At 46.0% G+C, this 26258-nt stretch overlaps 1 protein-coding gene across 2 annotated transcripts in view; it reads left to right on the top strand.

Moving 5' to 3' along the window:
* The window catches only part of TMTC3 (transmembrane O-mannosyltransferase targeting cadherins 3), a 570313-nt gene that overhangs the window by 352370 nt on the left and 191685 nt on the right, over nucleotides 1-26258 (top strand). The window contains exons 8-9 of one of the 2 annotated variants that reach the window (XM_086918002.1): nucleotides 21825-21973; nucleotides 24339-24459. In XM_086918002.1, coding sequence (XP_086774128.1) covers nucleotides 21825-21973; nucleotides 24339-24459 — 270 coding nt within the window. The remainder of the gene's footprint in view (nucleotides 1-21824; nucleotides 21974-24338; nucleotides 24460-26258) is intronic. The other variant, XM_086918005.1, reaches the window with a different exon arrangement.

Genomic DNA, 26258 nt, shown 5'->3' on the forward strand with positions numbered 1-26258 from the left:
AAAAGGCCTTCGGGGTTGTCTGTATTGTTATTTCGATCGGTTCCGATTACTTTGTTCCAGTTCTTTTCGAGCAGGATGTCGAAGAGAGCCGCGTGGCCTTTTCGACACCAGAGGCCCGATCGTCGATGGAACGGAGACCGTTCAAACGATGACCCCTTTATTTATTTATTTTATTTATGGGCTTATATAGCGCTATGAATAAACTCCCGAGGGAGTATCTCCGCGCTGTAACAGGCCGGTGCAAGACTGAAATTAGGGAGCGCATAGTTAAAGATGCTGTAAACAAGGGACACTCTAAAATGAACCAAACAAAAACGTTTTTAAATGTTTTCTGAATTGACAGTGGTCATTACATTTCCTTAGTGACAACGGAAGTGAGTTCCACAGTTTGGGACCCACAACAGATAATGCTCTTCCACCCAACCTGGTTTTCGTGATCTTGGGAACGTTTAGTAACAATTGGTCACTAGATCTAAGGGCACGGATGGGAACATAAGGAACAAATTTGTTCGCCAAATACTCAGGTCCCAGTTGGTTAAGGCCCCTGTGTATAGTACAGCATGTTTTAAACTTCACTCGTTGACGTATTGGCAACCAGTGAAGCTCATGAAGTAGTGGTCTGGAGGGGGATCTAGGGGGTGCATTTAACACCAGCCTAGCTGCCGTGTTTTGCACCACCTGCAAACGGTCCAGAACCTCCTCGTTTGCACCCAGTAGAAGGCCGTTACAATAGTCAAGCCGACTAATGATCAGAGCCTGAACCAGAGTTTTCCTGTGAAAATCAGGGAGGAAAGGGAAGATTTTACGAAGGAGGCCAATCACATGAAAGCACGCTCCTACAGTGATATTAACATTTTGCTTCATGGTTAGCTCTGGTTCAAGCCTGACGCCCAAGTTCTTGACCGTAGTTTTTGGCACAGGGACTGGGCCCAGTTCAGAGGGCCACCATTCAGGAGACCATTGAATCCTGGCTTCACCAAAGAGCATCACCTCTGTCTTTCCAACATTGCATTGTAAAAAGTTGGATGACATCCACCTTGCAACTGCCTTCATCCCATCGGAAAAAGAATGTAAAATATCCGGGGTGAGAGATTTGAAGGGGAAGAGCAGTTGCGTGTCGTCTGCGTAGGACACCGGACAGAAACCAAAAGCTCTGGTAACATCTGCCAAGGGGGCCACATAGGAGTTAAATAGCGTCGGGCTCAAACATGAGCCCTGTGGAACCCCCTTGGAAATGCTAACTTCCTCCGATCTAAAGTCACCCATGGTGACAGATTGGGTGCGATTGGAGAGAAAGCTTCTGATCCAGTCCAGTGCCCTACCGCCGATTCCACTCGCAGACAGTCGTTCGATCAAGATGGTGTGGGAGATCGTATTGAACGCTGCCGATAGATCCAGTAACACCAGGACAACAGAATAGCCTTTGTCCTGGTATAACCGTAGATCGTCAGTTACCGACATTAAAGCTGTTTCAGTACTAAATTTAGGTCTGAAACCTGACTGCGAGGGATCGAGACTACCAGAATGTTCTAGGTAGGTAGATAGGTGCTTATTGGTGTGCTTTTCGATGACTTTTCCTAAGAAAGGTAAAAGGGAAATAGGCCTCAAGTTGGACATGTTAGACCAAGGAATCGATGTATTCTTCCTAATAGGTCTAACTAGGGCTTTTTTCCAGGCCAATGGGACCACTCCAGATACAAGTGATAAGTTTACCATTCTCTGCACATCAGGGCCTAGTAAACTCCCCAGCGGACCCATAAGTCTGGCTGGAAGTGGGTCTGCCGGGCTTCCGCTTTTAATATCAGAAAATAATTTCTGAACTTCTAGCAGTGATATTTCTGGGAATTCGTTAAAGGCATAAGTATTAGTAGAAGTTGTCAGGGTGGGGGTCCAACTGTCTGGGCTAGTTGAGTCAGGACCTAGTGCTTTTATTTTATCATAAATAGCATCAATTTTCTCTGTGAAGAAACAGGAAATACTGTCACACAGGGGTTGTGAAGCCATGTCAGTACTTTCACAGGCTGTTGGTTTTATGAAGGTGTTGACAATTTGATATAAAACTTTAGAGTCATTTCCAGCAGCATCTAGCTGAGTAGTAATATGGTTTTTCCGTGCTAGCCTTAAGGCTTTGTGATAGATGTTGAGGTTAATTCTATAATGGTTTTTATCTTCCTCCCTTGCATATTTCCTCCATGTTTTTTCCGACTTTCTAGCCAGGCGTTTAAGATTACGTAATTCCTCTGAATACCAGACCTCCTGTTTTCTGGCAAGTCTAGGTTTGAAAGTTTTTAACGGGGCAATATGCTGTACTGCAGCATCAACTGCATGCTCCCAATTCAAAAGGGCACTGTCAATATCATCTGAGCCCTTAATTAAAGATGAGGAGTATTTATGTGCAAAATTAGCAACATTAACTTTATGCCACTGTCTACGTTTAGGTTGGATATGGATACATGGAGTGGGGCGTGGGTCATTCATTCGCATGGAGAACGCAAGCACAAAATGGTCGGTCCAGGGAAGTTGGCTAGGAGCATGACATTTTATACCAGGAACGTTAGATATAATCATATCCAGGGTATGTCCTGCTTGATGTGTTGGGCCACTATTACATTGTTGTAATCCTAAAAAGGAAATGTCCGTGAGGAAAGACTGTGTGTCGCTATTAAGCTTATCCTCACTGTGGAGATTAAAATCACCAAGTAACAGGAATTCTTTATTGTGGCATACATGAGGGGCCAGTGCTTCCACTAATTCCTTGGACATATTTTTTAAAGGACCTGGAGGTCGATAAACTAGAGCACCTTTCCTACTATATTTGGGAGAGGAGCCAATCCTAAAAATCAACATTTCAAAGGATGGATTAGAATGTTGATCGATCACCGATATGGAGATCTCTTGTTTAAAAACAATAGCAATCCCTCCACCGGTTTTTATAGGTCGATCCAACCTGACAATTTTATAACCCTCCGGTATACCAAGTGTAATAGCAGGAGTGGAATGAGGTTTAAGCCAGGTCTCCGTTATAAAACAAAGGTCAGGTTTATATGTGGAGATAAGATCCCATACCTCAAAGGAGTGCTTGACTAGAGATCTTACATTGCACAGCAAAAGATTTAAAAGAATTCCTCCCTGAGTGTTAACACCTGAAAGAATCCTAAAATCTGGCGGGGGGTCATGTTTTTCTGTTGTGAATTGAGTTCGGCACAACCTACATGAAAATGGCCCCTCCGGATAGTAATTACGCAATGACTTACAATGAGGTGTTAGCCGGCTATATCGTAAGTGCCGAAGGGACTTCGAAGAGTAGACCCGCCTAGGATGATCAGTATCGGCCAGGGACTCCTCCATAGCCCCTAGCCCCGTCCTGTCGCGGACGGGCGCAGACGGGCTTTTCTTCGGCGCTTTGTAATTCTAAGTACCCACACATCGATGTACACCCGGTGTGCAACAAGTACTTATCTCCGGAGCACAATGAGGCCAACTGTCTAGCTTGTGCTCAATTCAGGTCGAAGAAGACGCTTACACTTCGACGCGCAGCGAGGCAGACGATGACGAAGCCAGTGCCTGACCCGGTGAATATCTTCGATGAAGAAGACGATGAGGTCGTCAAGACTGAGGATCCAGAACAGCAGTCGGATCCCGGTTCGGAGCATGGCTCCAACTATTATGAAGACGACGAAGAAAATGTTGAGGATGAAAACGTCGTCGAGGTAAGGGACGACGCATCAGCCATCGGAGCCGTCGATGACGACTCGAGCGATGAACCAGGCCCAACAGTGAGTGCGGGGCCCGGAACAAACACTGAAAGACTTCCAAGGGCTCAGGTCGAGGCATCGCCAGAAGGCCTTATCCAAGATCATGACGAACATTCTATAGCCCCGCGTCTCGGCCCGGCTAAGAATATATCACACGAGCCATCGGTCGAACATTACCAGTCACTAGTTAAATCGAAACCGAAAGCCATGGAGTCGAAAATGACAACCGAAACTGCTGCAGACAGTCTTCGGATCGAAGAGTTCGAATCCATCGGATTCGATAAAGAAGAAAGGTGTCAACGACCACAAATAAGGGGTGTCGAACCGAAGATCGGTACACTGAAGTCCATGACTAAAGTCAAGCACGTCGAACCGACGAGGTCGACGTCGGCGGATGGCGACACAAATAAGGGTCTCGAGTCTCGGAAGGTTCTCGATCCGAAGCAACGAGTCGACAGGCCACAGTTCGTCAAAGGCCTCGAGCCGAAGTCCAAGAGCGGCTCGAAGGAGCACGTCGAGTCAAGGCAGAAGAGCGCGCCTCCAACGCAACAGGCGCCTAAGTCGACGCAAGGCTCATGGCTAAACACACTTTAGCTACCACTTTTGATCTTCTAAGACTGTACGTCGATCTGTACTACCTGTTTGATCCCTTGCACATGTGTTTTACTTGTTTTTTCGTCCCCACCTGATTGCCCATGCTCCCCCCTATTTGTACTTATGCTCCCTCATGTACCCACTTTACCCCTTACCCCTTGTCTATGTAAAGCGCTCTGTTATCTGCAAAGATCTTGTTCGCGCTATATAAAACTTTCAAAATAAAAATAAATAAAAATAAAACCTATTGGCGAAAAGATAAAGTCGGTCAGACCAATAACGACGCCAGCCCCAAAGAAGGTCAGTCTTTCTACAAAAACTATGCCACCGATAAAATTCGGACTGCCCCCGACTGCACGGCCTAAGGTGTTCGATACGAAAACGGGGATCGAAACGTCCAAGAAGGTGTCGATGGGGAAAAGGAGTCATTCTCTAGAAGAGGACATTGTGTACCAAGAGCCCTCCTATGATGAGCAGTCGAAGCTACATATCGACTCAGACTCTGGCAGACTTACTATTTATCAGAGGAAGATCAGGTCAGAAAATCCTCTTTAATCATATAAAATTCCAATCAAAAAGAAAAGGGATTCTTCAACATCACCTGTCCTTTTTGAGAGTGTAAGGTACCATGGCCAGGACGCTTCTACATACTCACCCACACGCACTGATGAGGATATGGAGTATGACTACAATGAACAATTTAATTACCCTGCGTACACGGATCAGGATGACCAGACTCAAGCCTGGACAGACCCTGTTGACCCAGGGGAGTCACAGATTATTCCTGACACTCCTTCTTATCCTGTCAAGACTTCTCCAACAGAGGATACAGTTGCTTTTAACGCATTAATAGAAAGGGCAGCACACAATCATGATGTGAAAATGCATGCTGACCCAATTGAAGAGGACTTCCTATTTGACACTTTCTCCACTTCAGAGAAATCAGTCAAGACATTGCCAAAGTTGAAAGGTGTCCTTAAACACCCAGGAGACATTTTCAAGGAAACCACAAGAGCAAGGGTTGTTAACCCCAGAATCGAAAGAAAATACAGACCGGCACCTGTGGACCCTACATATATTAAGGGACAGCTGACACTGGACTCTGGTGGTATCAAATGCTCGTAAGCGTGCCAACTCAAAAACCACTGGTGATGCTCCTCCTCCAGACAAGGAGTCTAAGATATTAGAAGCTTCTGGAAAAAGGGTGGCTGCTCAAGCAGCTAATATATGGAGAATCTCTAATACACAAGCCCTATTAGCCAGATACGATAGGGCGCATTATGACACACTAGAGCAACTGCTACAACATTTGCCTGATGTCTACAAGGAGGGAGCAGAAACACTGCTACAAGAGGGAAAACTCATATCTAACGCATCCATTAAATGTGCGCTACACGCAGCAGACACCGCAGCCAGGGCCATCAACACAAGTGTCATGCTCAGGAGACATGCTTGGTTACGCATCTCTGGGTTCAAACCGGAGATTCAAACCACATAATTGAATCAGCCTGTGAACCCTGATTATTTATTTGGTCCTGATGTGGACACAATATTAGAGAAGATTAAAAAAGACACAGAGACAGCCAAGTCTATGGGTGCCTTGCAGTCACAACAATTCAGAGGAGGCTCCTTTCGTCGCTCTGGTAACAGAGGAGCTGCACGAGGCCAGGCATCCCAGCAGACTCCATACAATAAAGGGAGCATGCAGACCACCTATAATAAAAACAATAGAGGTGGATACCGTGGCAACAGCAACAAAGGCAGAGGACGAGGGAATAACAACACCAGATCCTCCGCCAATACTAAACAGTGACGTCTTGTCACTGCCCCCAGACCATGTAACACCGGTTGGGGGACGATTACAACAGTTCCTGCCAGTCTGGGAAAGCATAACCACAGACAGGTGGGTGAGACAACTTATTCAGTACGGCTATTGTCTAGAGCTAACCTCCACTCCACCCAACATATCCCCAAGACAATGTCCTATGTCCGCAGAGCACATACACTTATTGCAACAAGAAGTCATCAGCATGCTGCATAAAGGGGCCATAGAACTCGTACCTATACAGCAACAGGGTACAGGGGTATACTCGCTGTACTTCTTAATCCCCAAAAAGGACGGGTCTCTCAGGCCAATACTGGACCTCAGGCCCCTAAACCAATACATCTTGTCAGAACATTTTCACATGCTCACTTTACAGCAGGTTCTACCATTCCTCAGCCAGGGAGATTTCCTCGCAACACTAGACCTAAAAGACGCATATTTCCACATACCGATACATCCAGCACACAGGAAGTATCTCAGGTTAACCATACAAAATCAGCACTACCAGTTCAAGGTCCTGCCTTTCGGGGTGACAACAGACCCCAGGGTGTTTACCAAGTGCCTAGCGACAGTAGCTGCGCACCTACGGAGAAACCATATTCACGTCTACCCCTATCTGGACGACTGGCTTATCCAAGCAAAGTCAGCCCAGCAATGTGCCAGCCACATGTCCCGTACTATTCACCTCCTACACAGCCTCGGATTCTCATTAAACTACCCAAAGTCTCATCTTCAACCCGTCCACGTACAACAGTACCTAGGGGGGACAATAGACACTCTGGCAGTAAAGGCATAGCCAAACTCAGCAAGAATCAACAGCATTCAATTACTGATTCAGAAATTCAGACCCCAACACTCGCTCACAGCACGGGTGTTTATGCAGTTGATAGGCATGATGGCCTCCTGCATCTTCATAGTCCCTCACGCGAGACTACACATGTGTCCGCTTCAGGAGTGCTTAGCACGGCAGTGAAACCAGGCTCAAGGACAATTAAAAGACCTAGTGTTGGTGACCGGTCGCGCATACAACTCTCTGCATTGGTGGAACCCACAAAACCTTAGCAGGGGACGACCGTTCCAAGAGCCTGTACCACAAATAGTGCTTACGACGGACGCATCTCTCCTGGGATGGGGAGCGCATGTCCTCCATTACACAGTGCAGGGACTATGGACGACCCATCTAAAGAAGATCCACATCAACCTGCTGGAACTGATGGCAATCTTTATGGCAATGAAGGCGTTCAAAGTACATTTGTGCAACAAAGCGTGTTGATCCGGACAGACAACATGACTGCCATGTACTACATACAGAAGCAGGGAGGGACACACTCTCCGCAGTTGTCACATCTAGCGCAAAGCATGTGGAAGTGGGCCATTCAGAGAAACCTATTCCTCATGGCGGAACACCTCCCAGGCAGGGACAACCAGATGGCGGATCTGCTCAGCAGACACAGCCACCAGATGCACGAGTGGGAGATACATCCCTCAGTACTACAACCTTACTTCCAGCAGTGGGGTCACCCAGAGATAGACCTGTTCGCCACAAGGGAAAACGCAAAATGCCAAAGCTTCGCCGCCAGGTTTCAAAATCCGCAGTCTCAGGGCAATGCGATATGGATGAACTGGTCAGGCAGGTTTGCGTACGCTTTTCCCCCAGCCTCGCTCATACCACTAGTGGCACGCAAACTGCAACAACACTCGATGACACTCATCCTAGTTGCTCCAACGTGGGCGAGGCAACCGTGGTACACCACGTTCCTAGAACTTTCTGTGGTGCCTCATCAAAGGCTGCGATTAACACCCAGTCTTTTAACGCAGAGCCATGGAGACATTCAGCACCCAGATCCGCAACAGTTGAACCTTGCGATCTGGCTCCTGAAGTCATAGAGTTTGGTTACCTGAACTTGCCTCCTCACTGTATGAAAATTATCAAGGAGGCAAGAAGACCTACAACCAGAGCATGCTATGCGGCAAAGTGTAAACGATTTGTCATCTATTGTAACAATAATGACATAAATCCGCTAGATGCATCAACTCAAAATATCATATGTTATCTGTTACATTTACACAGATGCAATCTAGCCTACAGTTCCATACGTATACATTTAGCTGCGGTGGCAGCTTATCTTCAGAACAGGCAGCACCTTTCACTCTTCAGAGTACCTGCTATTAAAGCTTTCATGGAGGGACTCAAACGAGTGATTCCTCCAAGACACCCACCTTCACCTGTCCGGAACCTGAACGTGGTTCTAACCAGACTGATGGGACCACATTTTGAACCTCTACACTCGTGTGAAATACAATTCCTAACGTGAAAAGTGGCTTTTTTAGTGGCGATTACATCACTTAGAAGAGTTAGTGAGCTGCAAGCCCTAACTATTCAGGAGCCATTCATCCAAATTCACGCAAATAGGGTAGTGCTACGTACACACCCTAAATTTATGCCAAAGGTGGTATCCCAGTTTCACATCAATCAAACAATAGAACTGCCAGTGTTCTTCCCAAATCCAGATTCAGTGGCAGAAAGAGTTCTACATACACTAGACGGTAAGAGAGCTCTCCTGTACTATATAGACAGTGCAAAACATTTCAGGAAAACTAAGCAACTGTTTGTTGCCTTTTCACCACAGTACAAAGGCAACCCCATTTCCAAATCGGGTATAGCCAGATGGATTGTTAAGTGCCTAAAGATTTGTTAGCAGAAAGCTAAACGCACATTAACAGTTCCCCCAAGAGCGCATTCAACACGCAAGTTCGGGGCATCCATGGCTTTCCTAGGAAACATTCCTCTAGAAGAAATATGTAGAGCAGCCACATGGTCTACCATACATACATTTACCAAACACTACTGTGTCGATGTACACTCCAAACAGCAAGCAGCTGTAGGACAAGCTGTACTCAAGACTCTTTTTCAGACTGCTGCAGCTGGCACGGGCAACCACCGCTAAGGGGGAGACTGCTATACATTCTATTCACAGATATGAATTCAGCAGCCCACATGCCTCGAACGGAATATGCTACTTACCAGTATGCATCTGTTCTTGGCATGTAGGGCTGCTGACATTCATATCGCCTGCCCTTCTCCCCGGTGCCTGTCGCAGCTGTAGCACTCAGAATTAATATCTAGCATGGACATCACTTACTGTATCATACTCCATCTCTGCCACAATTAATCTCTAGCATGGACATCACTTACTGTATCATACTCCATCTCTGCCACAATGGCGAAAAACAATCTGAGGATGGCGAGGATGCCCATGCGCACTGTAGTTCGGGGGAGGAGCCACCTATCTCATGATACTTCGAAGACTCTTCCAGGACAACAATGTGCAATCATCCGGACCCAACACTAGGCGGCGATCTATGCACAGATATGAATGTCAGCAGCCCTACATTTCAAGAACAGATGCATACTGGTAAGTAGCATATTCCTTCTCAAACTTTTTAGTCAGGCTTATTTATGAATTATGAGTTACACAAGCTTTCCCCAAAGTTTAAAACAAAGTAGAGGGGTTTATATTTAGAATAGGAAAATTGTTTCTGTAAACATCTTAATATTTTTCCTCTTCTCTACCTCTTAAATATTACATCTGTTGTCTCTGGGTCCAGCTTGCAGCAGACACCTACTACATGGGAATTGGTGCTTTTTAGGTCGAGACTGCTGTATTCGAGTATGGGAGAGAAGCTGCGCCCATTCTCCTCCCATATTTTTCATTGGCTTGTGTCATTGTCTTTCGTGAATGCTGCTTTCGAATTCATTAATAGGTGTGTTAGGTTTGTTAGTCCCTCCATAGTATGGCCTTGTCTTCATTTGTAACCTCCCATGGCTACTAGCCCCTTTACTTTGGTTGTTACACAGGACCTGTTATTTAGTCTCAAAGCACTATTTACTTTATTGAGTTTCTCTTGCTGCAGGCCGGATATGCACTGCTTCAGCTGAAACTGCTTGTGTTTTTTTAAACAGCACATCTGTGTTACATGTCATCTCCACTAAGCCACCTGACGAGTTGTTTTCAAATGCCTGTTTTATGAACATCACCACCACCAATACCACCACCAATATCACCGCCAATACCACCACCAATATCACCACCACCACCACCAATACCACCACCACCACCACCAATACCACCAGCTCCACCACCACCAATACCAATACCACCAATCCAATACCACCACTACCAATACCACCGCCAATACCACCACCACCTATATCACCACCACCAATACCGCCACCACCAAAATCACTACGGCCAATACCACCACGAATACCACCATCACCACCAATACCCCCAGATATACTACCACCCCCAGTACCACCAACAATACTACCACCAATACCACCACCAATACCATCACCACCACCAATACCACCACCACCTATACTACCAATACCACCACAACCATTATTACCACAACCACCACCTATACCACCACCACCAATACCACCACCACCACCACCAATACTAGTACAACCACCAACACCACTAATACCAGTACCAGTACCACCACCACCACCACCACCACCACCACCAATACCAATACCCCCAGCTCAGGGCCTCTTGCTCACTAGTAAAGCAGAGGCACTGTACGAGCCTAGAGCTGCAGCGAAGACCATCCTTCCCTCCCTCTATGCCTGCCATAAAGCACAGCCCGCCCTGTACCAGGAGGTGAAGCCAGGGCCTACTACAGCTGGAGTGTTTATTATTAGGCCAGAGACAGAAATTACATTACGCAATGCCACACTGCACACTCTAATCACGGAGAGGGAAGGAAATTGCACCCCCTCCAGCTTTCTCTTGAGCCGCGACAGTGTAATCACAGAGTGAAAGGTATTGGGGTGCTTTGCTAATTTATATAGCTCTGATCATATGTAACTCTCACTTCACACCTTGTGTCTGTGTAATTTACAACACTTACACATCTTCTTTACTGCACTATTTATCACTACATTGAAGACGTCGCAGGCAAGAGTTCAAGCTATTAATATTGTAAATGTCAATGCTTTTTAGGGCTCGGGCCTAAGCCACCACGAAGTGGAGGCGGAGCTTCCGAGCTCTTATGTGTTAAAAAAAAATGCAGAAAGGGCTCCGACAGGCACATTCCTTATTTTTTTATGGCATCTGCCTAGTGATTCGTCTTCGCTGTTGTGTGTATTTAGTAGCGTTGACGTGATAGGCTGTAAGTAATTTACGCGTGCCCGATGTGGCATATTCTGTGTGAGAACGAGCACGGCAGAGTGATTAATCTTAATTAGGAGCTGTCAGAGTGCCCGTGTAATGCAATCCAGATGGTTAAGAGAGGTGTCCTGCTTGAGCTTTTCACACATCACGAGCGCTGACTCCTTCTCAGTTCTTATCTCTCGCTGTGTGATTCACTGCCGTGTGAAGTGGAGGGGGCAGCCGGGCAGAGCGTGTGCCTAAGGCTCGGAGATTTCTGGACTCGATGTCTGGCGCGGGGATGCTTATGTATGCCCCTGCGGAATGTGCTCGACCAGCCAACCACGGAGGGCCGGCGCGGCGGAGGCCTGGCCTAGGGCAATGTGTTAGTTCTGCAGATGCTGTACCTGTGATTGCCCGAGTAGGACCGGAGCCTCGTCAGCCGCATGTCATTCGGCCTACTACAGGGAATTTATAAGTGTGGGGAACAGTCGACCGCATATTAGGCGATTTCAAGAGCACAATATGCGTCAGAGCACTTGAAATGGTATTAGGGCTGGGTCAGAGTCAGTCTTAAGGGAGATAATAGTTTCAGAATCAGCACTGTCAAGGGCTAGTCTGCAAAACCCCTCCCTGTTTTTCCGAAAATGTGCCCCGATTCTGAATGGCTTAGTCGGTGTCTGTCCAGAGGAACGTGTTCCTGCTAACCAGGAAAAACGTCCATCCTGTCCCACTCTGCTACCGGCCCATTAGGCGCAGTGCTCAGAAAGAGCCGTTCCCAGCAATCTCAGGGGTCGGCATTACTTGGCTGAGCACGCTTGTTTGGAGGGCAGAGGAGAAGCGGAAGCAATTAGGACATTCTGCAAAGAAAAAACACTCACAAATTCATAGCAGGAAACAATCACCATCAACGCATCAGCCTCCCACCTCGATAACGCACACAAAATATTCTAGAAATTGTATAGCCAGTAACTAACTTTTTAGGACTGCCATTACCCAAGACCTACTGATTTGAACAAACATTTTATGTTTAATACACTTACTAACAGGAGTCTTTAAAGAGCCCTCTTCATGCATTACCCCGTTATTGTGTCATTCACGTTTCTTCCCGCCCACTACATATGACTTTGCAGAAATTGACCCACTAAAGCCGATTATAATGCATATCTACAGGCTAGCGATGACAGCGCATATCTACAGGATAGCAATGACAGTGCATATCTACAGGCTAGCGATGACAGTGCATATCTACAGGCTAGCGATGACGGTGCATATCTACAGGCTAGTGAAGCCAATGCATATCTACAGGCTAGTGAAGCCATAGCAATGACAGTGCATATCTACAGGCTAGCGATGACAGTGCATATCTACAGGCTAGCGATGACGGTGCATATCTACAGGCTAGTGAAGCCAATGCATATCTACAGGCTAGCGATGACAGTGCATATCTACAGGCTAGCGATGACAGTGCATATCTACAGGCTAGCGATGATAATGCATATCTACAGGCTAGCGACGACAGCGCATATCTACAGGATAGCAATGACAGCGCATATCTGCAGGCTAGCGATGACAGTGCATATCTACAGGCTAGTGAAGCCAATGCATATCTACAGGCTAGCGATGACAGTGCATATCTACAGGCTAGTGATGACAGAGCATATCTACAGGCTAGCGATGACAGTGCATATCTACAGGCTAGCGATGACAGTGCATATCTACAGGCTTGCGATGACAATGCATATCCACAGGCTAGCGAGGACAGTGCATATCTACAGGCTAGTGAAGCCAATTCATATCTACAGGCTAGCGATGACAGTGCATATCTACAGGCTAGCGATGACAGTGCATATCTACAGGCTAGCGATGATAATGCATATCTACAGGCTAGCGACGACAGCGTATATCTACAGGATAGCAATGACCGCGCATATCTACAGGCTAGCGATGACAGAGCATATCTACAGGCTAGCGATGACAGTGCATATCTACAGGCTAGCGATGACAGAGCATATCTACAGGCTAGCAATGACAGTGCATATCTACAGGCTAGCGATGACAGAGCATATCTACAGGCTAGCAGTGACAGTGCATATCTACAGGCTTGTGAAGCCAATGCATATCTACAGGCTAGCGATGACAGCGATGACAGTGCATATCTACAGGCTAGTGAAGCCAATGCATATCTACAGGCTAGTGAAGCCAATGCATATCTACAGGCTAGCGATGACAGTGCATATCTACAGGCTAGCGACGACAGCGCATATCTACAGGATAGCAATGACAGCGCATATCTGCAGGCTAGCGATGACAGAGCATATCTACAGGCTAGCGATGATAGTGCATATCTACAGGCTAGTGAAGCCAATGCATATCTACAGGCTAGCGATGACAGTGCATATCTACAGGCTAGTGATGACAGAGCATATCTACAGGCTAGCGATGACAGTGCATATCTACAGGCTTGCGATGACAATGCATATCTACAGGCTAGCGAGGACAGTGCATATCTACAGGCTAGTGAAGCCAATGCATATCTACAGGCTAGCGATGACAGTGCATATCTACAGGCTAGCGATGACAGTGCATATCTACAGGCTAGCGATGATAATGCATATCTACAGGCTAGCGACGACAGCGTATATCTACAGGATAGCAATGACAGCGCATATCTACAGGCTAGTGAAGCCAATGCATATCTATAGGCTAGCGATGACAGTGCATATCTACAGGCTAGTGAAGCCAATGTATATCTACAGGCTTGCGATGACAGTGCATATCTACAGGCTAGCGATGACAATGCATATCTACAGGCTAGCGATGACAGTGCATATCTACAGGATAGCAATGACAGCGCATATCTACAGGCTAGTGAAGCCAATGCATATTTACAGGCTAGCGATGACAGTGCATATCTGCAGGCTAGTGAAGCCAATGCATATCTACAGGCTAGCGATGACAGTGCATATCTACAGGATAGTGAAGCCAATGCATATCTACAGGCTTGCGATGACAGTGCATATCTACAGGCTAGCGATGACAGTGCATATCTACAGGCTAGCGATGACAGAGCATATCTACAGGCTAGCGATGACAGTGCATATCAACAGGCTAGCGATGACAGTGCATATCTACAGGCTAGCAATGATAATGCATATCTACAGGCTAGCGATGACAGTGCATATCTACAGGATAGCAATGACAGTGCATATCTACAGGCTAAGGAAGCCAATGCATATCTACAGGCTAGCGATGACAGTGCATATCTACAGGCTAGTGAAGCCAATGCATATCTACAGGCTTGCGATGACAGTGCATATCTACAGGCTAGCGATGACAGAGCATATCTACAGGCTAGCGATGACAGTGCATATCTACAGGCTTGTGAAGCCAATGCATATCTACAGGCTAGCAATGACAGAGCATATCTACAGGCTAGCGATGACAGCGCATATCTACAGGCTAGCGATGACAGTGCATATCTACAGGCTAGCGATGACAGTGCATATCTACAGGCTAGCGATGATAATGCATATCTACAGGCTAGCGATGACAGCGCATATCTACAGGATAGCAATGACAGTGCATATCTACAGGCTAGTGAAGCCAATGCATATCTACAGGCTAGCGATGACAGTGCATATCTACAGGCTAGTGAAGCCAATGCATATCTACAGGCTTGCGATGACAGTGCATATCTACAGGCTAGCGATGACAGAGCATATCTACAGGCTAGCGATGACAGTGCATATCTACAGGCTAGCGATGATAATGCATATCTACAGGCTAGCGATGACAGTGCATATCTACAGGATAGCAATGACAGTGCATATCTACAGGCTAGTGAAGCCAATGCATATCTACAGGCTAGCGATGACAGTGCATATCTACAGGCTAGTGAAGCCAATGCATATCTACAGGCTTGCGATGACAGTGCATATCTACAGGCTAGCGATGACAGAGCATATCTACAGGCTAGCGATGACAGTGCATATCTACAGGCTTGTGAAGCCAATGCATATCTACAGGCTAGCGATGACAGAGCATATCTACAGGCTAGCGATGACAGTGCATATCTACAGGCTAGCGATGACAGTGCATATCTACAGGCTAGCGATGATAATGCATATCTACAGGCTAGCGATGACAGCGCATATCTACAGGATAGCAATGACAGCGCATATCTACAGGCTAGTGAAGCCAATGCATATCTACAGGCTAGCGATGACAGTGCATATCTACAGGCTAGTGAAGCCAATGCATATCTACAGGCTTGCGATGACAGTGCATATCTACAGGCTAGCGATGACAGAGCATATCTACAGGCTAGCGATGACAGTGCATATCTACAGGCTAGCGATGATAATGCATATCTACAGGCTAGCGACGACAGCGCATATCTACAGGATAGCAATGACAGCGCATATCTACAGGCTAGCAATGACAGAGCATATCTACAGGCTAGCGATGACAGTGCATATCTACAGGCTAGTGAAGCCAATGCATATCTACAGGCTAGCGATGACAGTGCATATCTACAGGCTAGCGATGACAGAGCATATCTACAGGCTAGCAGTGACAGTGCATATCTACAGGCTTGTGAAGCCAATGCATATCTACAGGCTAACGATGACAGCGATGACAGTGCATATCTACAGGCTAGTGAAGCCAATGCATATCTACAGGCTAGCGATGACAGTACATATCTACAGGCTAGCGATGACAGAGCATATCTACAGGCTAGCGATGACAGTGCATATCTACAGGCTAGTGATGACAGTGCATATCTACAGGATAGCAATGACAGCGCATATCTACAGGCTAGTGAAGCCAATGCATATCTACAGGCTAGCGATGACAGTGCATATCTACAGGCTAGTGAAGCCAATGCATATCTACAGGCTAGCAATGACAGAGCATATCTACAGGCTAGTGAAGCCAATGCATATCTACAGTCTTGCGATGACAGTGCATATCTACAGGCTAGCGATGACAGTGCATATCTACAGGCTAGCGATGACAGAGCATATCTACAGGCTAGCGATGACAGTGCATATCTACAGGCTAGCGATGATAATGCATATCTACAGGCTAGCGATGACAGTGCATATCTACAGGATAGCAATGACAGCGCATATCTACAGGCTAGTGAAGCCAATGCATATCTACAGGCTAGCGATGACAGTGCATATCTACAGGCTAGTGAAGCCAATGCATATCTACAGGCTAGCGATGACAGAGCATATCTACAGGCTAGCGATGACAGTGCATATCTACAGGCTTGTGAAGCCAATGCATATCTACAGGCTAGCGATGACAGAGCATATCTACAGGCTAGCGATGACAGCGCATATCTACAGGCTAGCGATGACAGCGCATATCTACAGGCTAGCGATGACAGTGCATATCTACAGGCTAGCGATGATAATGCATATCTACAGGCTAGCGATGACAGCGCATATCTACAGGATAGCAATGACAGCGCATATCTACAGGCTAGTGAAGCCAATGCATATCTACAGGCTAGCGATGACAGTGCATATCTACAGGCTAGTGAAGCCAATGTATATCTACAGGCTTGCGATGACAGTGCATATCTACAGGCTAGCGATGACAGTGCATATCTACAGGCTAGCGATGACAGAGCATATCTACAGGCTAGCGATGACAGTGCATATCTACAGGCTAGCGATGACAGTGTATATCTACAGACTAGCGATGATAATGCATATCTACAGGCTAGCGACGACAGCGCATATCTACAGGATAGCAATGACAGCGCATATCTACAGGCTAGCGATGACAGAGCATATCTACAGGCTAGCGATGACAGTGCATATCTACAGGCTAGTGAAGCCAATGCATATCTACAGGCTAGCGATGAAGGAGCATATCTACAGGCTAGCGATGACAGTGCATATCTACAGGATAGAAATGACAGCGCATATCTACAGGCTAGTGAAGCCAATGCATATCTACAGGCTAGCGATGACAGTGCATATCCACAGGCTAGTGAAGCCAATGCATATCTACAGGCTAGCGATGACAGAGCATATCTACAGGCTAGCGATGACAGTGCATATCTACAGGCTAGTGAAGCCAATGCATATCTACAGGCTAGTGAAGCCATAGCAATGACAGTGCATATCTACAGGCTAGCGATGACAGTGCATATCTACAGGCTAGCGACGACGGTGCATATCTACAGGCTAGTGAAGCCAATGCATATCTACAGGCTAGTGAAGCCAATGCATATCTACAGGCTAGCGATGACAGTGCATATCTACAGGCTAGTGATGATAATGCATTGCTACAGGCTAGCGACGACAGCGCATATCTACAGGATAGCAATGACAGCGCATATCTACAGGCTAGCGATGACAGTGCATATCTACAGGCTAGTGATGACAGTGCATATCTACAGGCTAGCGATGACGGTGCATATCTACAGGCTAGCGATTACAGTGCATATCTACAGGCTTGCGATGACAATGCATATCTACAGGCAAGCGATGACAGTGCATATCTACAGGCTAGTGAAGCCAATGCATATCTACAGGCTAGCGATGACTGCATATCTACAAGCTAGCGATGACAGAGCATATCTACAGGCTAGCGATGACAGTGCATGTGCATATCTACAGGCTAGCGATGACAGTGCATATCTACAGGCTAGCGATGATAATGCATATCTACAGGCTAGCGACGACAGCGCATATCTACAGGATAGCAATGACAGCGCATATCTACAGGCTAGCGATGACAGAGCATATCTACAGGCTAGTGAAGCCAATGCATATCTACAGGCTAGCGATGACGGTGCATATCTACAGGCTAGCGATGACAGAGCATATCTACAGGCTAGCGATGACAGTGCATATCTACAGGATAGCAATGACAGCGCATATCTACAGGCTAGTGAAGCCAATGCATATCTACAGGCTAGCGATGACAGTGCATATCTACAGGCTAGTGAAGCCAATGCATATCTACAGGCTAGCGATGACAGCATATCTACAGGCTAGCGATGACAGTGCATATCTACAGGCTAGCGATGATAATGCATATCTACAGGCTAGCGACGACAGCGCATATCTACAGGCTAGCAATGACAGTGCATATCTACAGGCTAGCGATGACGGTGCATATCTACAGGCTAGTGAAGCCAATGCATATCTACAGGCTAGCGATGACAGTGCATATCTACAGGCTAGCGATGACAGAGCATACACTCACAAGGAGACCACAGCCAGCTGAGGTGCAATCTTCTCCCACTCACAAGAACGACATCACAGGCAGCAGCAGTGCAAGCTTCTTACACTCACAAGGAGACCACAGGCAGCAGAGGTGCAAACTTCTCACACTCACAAGAAGGACATCACAGGCAAGTGGTGCAATATTCGCACACTCACAAGGAGATCACTGGCAGTACACACCACATGAACACACTCCATAACACATAGCAACAATACATTGGCATTTACAATGCCATTAGCTCAAACTCAAATAAATCCGAGCCCGATTACATTTCTAATGCTTGTTATTTATGGTTTAAAACCCAAAACATAAATAAAAGGCATTGTCATTTACAATTCCAACAGCTCAAACTTGTGTGAATGCGAGACCTAATGCATTGCGAATTCTTGTTACAAGTATGATCCTTCCATCCCTTTCATCCTCCCAGCCCCCAAGCTGGTGCCCTCCCCAGTTAGCGTCCTCCTTGTAGCGCTTTGATGGTAAAAAATGAAAGCATTACACAAAAATATTTCTGTTTTTTTTTCATCAAAGCTCACCTAGTGCTTGAGTTACTTCTTTGGTTATTTGAGAAAAAATGCTAGTCCTGTTTAGTTGACAGAACTATTCTAAATGTGAGTAAAAGCTTGACAAATTAGGAACTCTTTTCGTACGCCGTTTTTTCGTATAGAGGTGCTTGTGGTCTGCGGTAAAAACTAGAGTCTTGAGGCAAACTTTTAAGAACAAATGACTTAAGCAGAAAATCAACCCATTCAAATAAAATGTGCTCAGCGTGTCTAAAACGTATCTGTGCCACTGTGAATTCCAACATCAGTTATGGTCTTGCAGTTCAGTGTCATGAAATGCTGCTCATTTGTGAATGCTCTTTTGTATTACTGTTGAGGCTATGTGACTGTTTTCAGTAGTGTGCCTATTATTGAATAATTGGTAGCTAAATAATTCAGGAAAGTATTGGGCGGCAAGTGGGGATACTTTGTTAGCCAAGAGAAAAACATAAAGGACGACTTTATAAATGCTGGTTGGCTGTAGGTTTCTGGAATGCTGAGAAGATTATTTATTCGAGCAGGGTGGTCACGGCGAAATAGAATACTGGCACACAGGTAGCATTTTTTTTTAAGCTCGATCAATTTGTCCTTTTTAGATCTTGCCTAGGCAGCACGCATGCGCTGCTCTAGGAGGGCCCTTAGCCATCGGTCTTCACTTTTCAAGCACTGCACTAGTGCTTCTGGTGGCATCCACCTTGCAGGAGCGAGCAGCGGTGCGGCCACGTTAATTACAAACATATGGCCGCTGCTCGCTCCCGCAAGGTGGATGCCCCCACAAGCACAAGTGCAGTGCTTGAAAAGTGAAGACCGCTTGTTCCCTTTTCCTGTTGTGCTTTGCTATTTCCTCTGCTGTTTCCTCGCTGGCAGGCCCAGAGTTCGTTACTCCGTGCTGGGCGAACACCTCAGAGGTGCCATGCGAGGCGGGCAGCGAACCTCAGTGGTTGAGGATGGGATGTAGGTTGACCTCCATCCCAGCCTCGATAGTGCCAGGAGGCACCGACGGATAGAGCGGGTCTCATCCAATCGAGAGTGAGGTGAGGTATAACCACTGAGGAGCAATGATGCAGTACTTTCCACATGCTCATCGTGGTTCTTAGAAGCAACACAGAGACTGTATGTATCTGATTTAAATCTACTTGGATTAGGTTTTTTGATGCAGTGACATTAATTGATATGGTCCTGAAGAATGCCAGGGTTCTTATATCCATAGAAGGCAGAAACATGTTGACCAAGCTATCATTTGAACAGTGATTAATTCCAAGCTGTTCTAAGTTTTTTTCACTTTGTCACTTACACTGTTTTAATAGGACAACTGCGTGGATTCACGAATTGTATGTGTTGTGCATCAATGAGCACATGATCCAGGGAGTTTATCCTTTTTAAATCACTTCACTCGCACGCACTGCACTAATTGAGACAATGAATATATGTCTGATTTAGCACACTACACAGATCTTTGGTTCAGGTTTTTCCTTCAGATAGAATCATCAGAAGGATACGGTACATCACGCAATGGTTTTCTCTGATTTGTAAGAGAGCCTTGGTGGGTACTGTTTGGTTCCCAGATGATGACACTGGGCACGATACTATGTAGTGATGGGATACCTTAATATCCTTGTATGATTCTTAGTTGTAGCCTTCCCCTTCTTACACACTTGTGGTGTTGGAGAGAGAATATTTATCTCTCTGTTTAGATGTACATTGGTCTTAGAGTACATTGATAATAGTCTTCAGGATTCCGTTTTGTGTAGTAGTTTGAATAACAGATGCCTATTGTTAACCAACTCAATGGTACTTATGTTATCAACCTCAGAAGGATGAAAGGCTGAGTGGTCCCTCCAGCATTTCACCCTGTAACTATGAGGTTGAACACAGGCCCCTACAGTGGACGCATAAGCCACCAGTCACGGCTTGAGTGAATGAGTCAAATGAAATTCCTTTTAGGCATCTGTACATGTTGCAGGGCTCTGTAAGGAATCTATGACTGGCCACCGGAAGTTCATGGTGACAGTGAAGCCCCGGATGCACTGAGACCAGCCTGGCAGCTCAGCAACAGCATGCATCTGGCCATAGCATGATCGCTTTTATTGCTGCTCTGATCTTACTTCCTCGGTGCTGGCCCGTGGCCCTGACATGCATTGTCTTGAGAAGCAAGGCCTGGTTAGAAGTTATCTAGAGAGCTGTACTACTAGCCATTGGGAAGCTGTAGATCCTAGCACACGGACAGGGACAGGAACAATCATACATGAAACAGGGGGTGGAGGAGAGGAGGGAACGGATACAAAGCAAGGGCCAGGGTAAAAGAAGAAAAATGCAAAGAAACGTATGAAAATGTTATCATTCCATTCACCACAATGAAGTGGTGTCCACTCCAGCATAGCTTCAGGAGGGCTGCTACCCTGTCAGACTTTAGGGTAACCACACATGATGCATGTAAACACAGTAAAGGAAAGGGAATTGTTGAAATAGTCCGTGGTTATCCCAAAAATCTCCGCCTAACCTACCCTGCTGGATGTACGTTGGACACCTCAGTGTAGCCTATATTCAGTTTCACTTCGGTGTTTTTGTTAATCGCGGGTCAAGCTAAAGGTACTTAATGTGATTTGAATGGTCATGCACTATGCTGCTGGTAGCATTGAAAGTAAACTGTGACCAGGTGCTTGCGTTTGATTGATTTTTTTTTTTTTTGCAGGCCCTGTCACTTATAGCGCTGCCGTTCATCCCTGCTTCGAACCTGTTTTTCCCTGTTGGTTTCGTCGTCGCAGAGCGGGTGCTGTACGTGCCTAGCATGGGCTTCTGCATTTTGGTTGCGCACGGCTGGAGGAGGCTGTCCAGCAACAGGTGCGTATTCTTTTACACTTTGAAAGAAACAAATGACCTTTTGAGTATGGACTGTTGCGTTGCGCATTGGTACCGGTACAGAGCATTGTTTGGCCCTGGAAGGCCTATCTGTGATGACGTGAGGAGGCGAGGGCGGGGGAGTCGGGGCCGTGCTCATTCATCAGGTTGATTTTGTGTCGCTTTAAGTGCTGGTCTCTTCCAGTCTGTACTTGTTCAGCGTACAGCACGCTCGGCCGAGGGAACCCTCATTTCCTTTCATTAATGGGAGGATGAGCATATCCGATGCCTTCTGCCCTTTACCATCACTGGAGCTTGCCAAGGTATTAACTTGTATGTTACAAGGCTCAGGAAGGCAGCCGGATCTCAGGAGGGAAAGGAGCCTGGGAACGGAGTCCAGCTGGCTACAGACTCGATTTTTAAAATACTTTAACACGGCCGATCCCAGTCCTAAAGCGCGTCATTAAACCATTGAGTTCGTCAAACGCACCTTGGCCTTTCGCTGTTTACTTTATTGTGTGTAAGTAACCGGGCTCCAGCCAACTGGAATGAGTCCTATTAAGCTAAGCCCCGGTGGCCAGCGGCCGAGTCCACAGACATCTGCAGCGCCGCATTAAATCAGCAGGGTGCTTCTCTGCGCTCCAGAGCGAGCGTATCCCTGATTTATTGCCCTGGCAGAGGCACCGTGGCCACGGCCTGCTCCTGTGAGCCAGCAGGCCAGAACCTGGTCAATGAGTTGCATTTCTTAATGAACGTATATAAACAAATAGTCCATTGCGCAATTGGTCGTTCACTGCTCATTTGGCACTGTAATGCCACCGCTAATTAGACCGTAATGCACTTTTAACAAAATAATTAGCCTCGTCTGTTTAGTTTCCGAAATGCGGAGCGCTTTTGATTTAACTTTGGTTTACATAATGTGGGAGATTAACGAAAGCGCACCGGCCATTCAGATGCTAGCATGGCCTACAGAGCAGCGTGTCTCGGCGCGTATCCTGCAGTGTTTGATAAAGGGCGTCATCCGGCAGCGCTGCCACGTTCTTCAGTTTACACGCTGCCCAGGTGAAGACGATCTTTATGTAAATACAAGAGTCCTGGTGGTCTCTGTCCAGAGAACCTAATTGCTCCTGATAAGTACCGGTACTCTCCCATTAAATGTACTGCAGCTGTGCTAAAAAGTGCAGGTAACCCCCCCCCCCCCCCCCCCCTTCAAATGAAAGAAGTGCAGGTACTCCGTACCGGGCAGGGCACAAGTCTATTAAAAGAAGTGGGGGGGCTGACCAAGTAAGACAATATGCAAATGACGTCTCGACGTAGCGCTACAAAAGAAAATAGTGCTATTTAAATTATTTTTGTAAATACTGGGACAGACTAACCCATATCTGACAGACTTGCAGCGTCGGCATTTATATACAGGGACAGAACAAAGGCAAACGCATGCCTCTCTTAAGTACCTGTGAAGAGAAGGCAAGCTGTGTGCCTCTGTTGTCTCTGTGGCATTTACATTTAAATGTAAGGTTCCAGGCCGCCCCCAGTCAGCTTATACAAACAAAAGGAGGCCTGATGGCTCCTTAACTCCGGCCCAGCTGGAGGTGAAAAAAGGCTCCCTCACTGTCTGCACATTGCTGGTAGGAATGGAAAGCTGGCAACTTGCAGGTGCTGCTGAACGTGTCCCGGTGTCTGAAAATTACACCGGGACAAGTTCAGCATATTTTTGTGGGGCCCAACTTCTTTGGCAGGGGGGACGGCGTCCACCCTGTGAAAAGAGTGGGAGGGACGCCGTATGCCTGCGTGTACCCCCAAATCGAGCACTGATACCGGATAGTCCCGGCCCATTTAAAGCACTGGTTTAGAGTAGATGGTAGCCGTAAGAACATTGTGCTTGAGGGTATCAGTTCAAGCTCGCCTCCTGTGAGGACGTGTAAGTGACGAGTTGCGTTCTCTGTGAACTGAACATTGCTTATGGACACGAACAGGGCCGCCTAGTCGAAACGCACTGGCGGCCCGCTCTCTTTCAGGCAGAGTTTTGATTTAATAAAAGTGGCGCTTATTAACTCTCATGTGTATCTTGACATTTTGTTTAAACCGTTGTTGAATTTATTTAGGCACCGGCTTTGCTGCAGGTCTCCCAACCTCACTGTATTGAAACAGTCACTAGTTCTATTTTTTATTTTTATTCGTGTGTTAAATCAAGGTTTCTGAACACTTGACATTTTAAGAAATTGTTTGTTAGCTTTGCTGTCAGTGTTTGGGCACCCGATTCATATAGTTTATACTGCATTTGTCATGGAATTTGGTCGCTGATGTTTACAGTACGTTTTAAGTCACTTGCTGATTTATTAATTTTACTTCTCATTGTTTTTTACAGCAGGATTCGCAAGTTGTCTTGGGTCTGCTTGACGTTGGTGCTGTTCACCCACTCTTTAAAAACCATGCTCAGAAATTGGGACTGGGAGTCAGAATACACTCTATTTATGTCTGCTCTGAAGGTACATAGTTCTTTTTTCTCCCAATTTGGTATGCATTATTTTGGATTAACAAATCTATCATTGAATGTCTTTCCAGCCTGATTTAATTTCACTTCAGAACGAAAGGAACAGTGAATAGAGTTGTAAATACCCATGGCAGTCACAGTTGCTATTACTACAACCTTTTAGGCGATGTCTGTCTTTAATGACCATTTTTTTCTTTACGTAAGCCCTGTGTTCTTGTAGTGATATGGCTTATCTGGTCCATAGGTGCGTTTAGGGACGCTCCCTCTGAGTGTTTGCACATAGGTGTTAATCATGTTTTTGCAGAGAGTAGAAAAGTACTGATGTAGTGGCAGTTGTTTGTAATGTATTAGGAAGCAACATACTATCAATAAAATGTGCATTACTTGTAACTACATTTCAGACTATAGTTGTTTTAGATTCATAGACGCACACCAGGGTCGAACTGGGGACCAACATCAGCCCCATCAAGTCTTTTCAAACCATTCCCACATTGCACCAGGTGCATGGACCTTATCCCCTCTTATAGGGTTTGGGACAAGTCTCCTATCCTCCATAGAAAATTTCGGAAGGATTTGGTCCCGGGGATTTTGCACCACTCTTTTTCATAGGTTTTGGACAAAAAGACACAAGATTTAAATATAGTTTGCAGGAAACCTAAAGGAATGATGCAGTGCTTCAGAGTGTGTTGCTGTACCCAAGAGAAATATATCTGCAAACTATATAAGCATGTATTTTTCATAAAGGAATTGTGTGAAGATCCAAAAAAATCATGATTGTGAATAGGCAATCATTTGTTCCAAGCACAATAGAATATTTCACCATTGTGTAATACCTCACCTAGCATACAGAAACCTATACGAAGAAGATTACCATCCATTTTAAATTCTGTGCCAGTGTGTTGCTCTTCGCCGTCCAAGTTCTGATGTAAGCATCTGAACATGCAAGTCTAGCGGGCACTTTGCAGCTGTACCAGAAAGCTTCTAAACATGCACTGATCACGTTTGCTTTTACCTGTGCTGGTGCTTGTGACAGGGCATATATTAGCGATTTCCCTCTAAATTGCTGGTTCTGCCATGATGCTGATGTCGACGCTACTCCAGTATGAAAAACAAAACCCGTCCATGGTAGATTAAACATTGATAGTGTATGTTTTTCAACACTTCTGTGACAACCTCCAGTTTGTGCAGGTATGCACAACAATAATGTTTTGCCAGAATACATATTACTCAATATGTAAAGCAACATTCCAGTGCCAGAATAAATAATTCCCTGGTATGGAAAGTACATTTACCCTGCCAGAATCCACATTTCTCTGCTATGTAAAGTACCATTGCATTGCAACCATGCACATACCTGTGGTTTGTACAGCACTTCATTGGGCCAGAATGCATATTGCCAAGGTAAGTACAGTACCACTGTCATGTCAGAAACAACAAATTGCCTTTCACATAAAGCCTCATTTCAGTGCAGGCTCCATTGCCAACAAGCCATCGGCATCTTCCGACTCTCCTTCCCTTCTCCTACTACTCACATAAGCCGAAGTATTATATCACCATTTGGGATTAGTGAAATAAGTAAGATTGAAGTCTGTATACTTGGTGTCCTGCTTTTGCACCCTCAGTTAAAGAACGAATAATATAATTTTCCCCATGCCCTTTGTATTCAGATATTGGCATATTTTTGAAATCCGTAACAAAAAAACATGTGACTCAAGGGTGTGCCCCCACCAGACCCAGAAGACAACATGGACCCCCCCCCTTCCATTGTACCAGGCTGCTCGACTGAAATAGGGC

The sequence above is a fragment of the Lissotriton vulgaris genome, chromosome 1_1, assembly GCF_964263255.1.
Source record: "Lissotriton vulgaris chromosome 1_1, aLisVul1.2, whole genome shotgun sequence".
NCBI lineage: Eukaryota > Metazoa > Chordata > Amphibia > Caudata > Salamandridae > Lissotriton > Lissotriton vulgaris.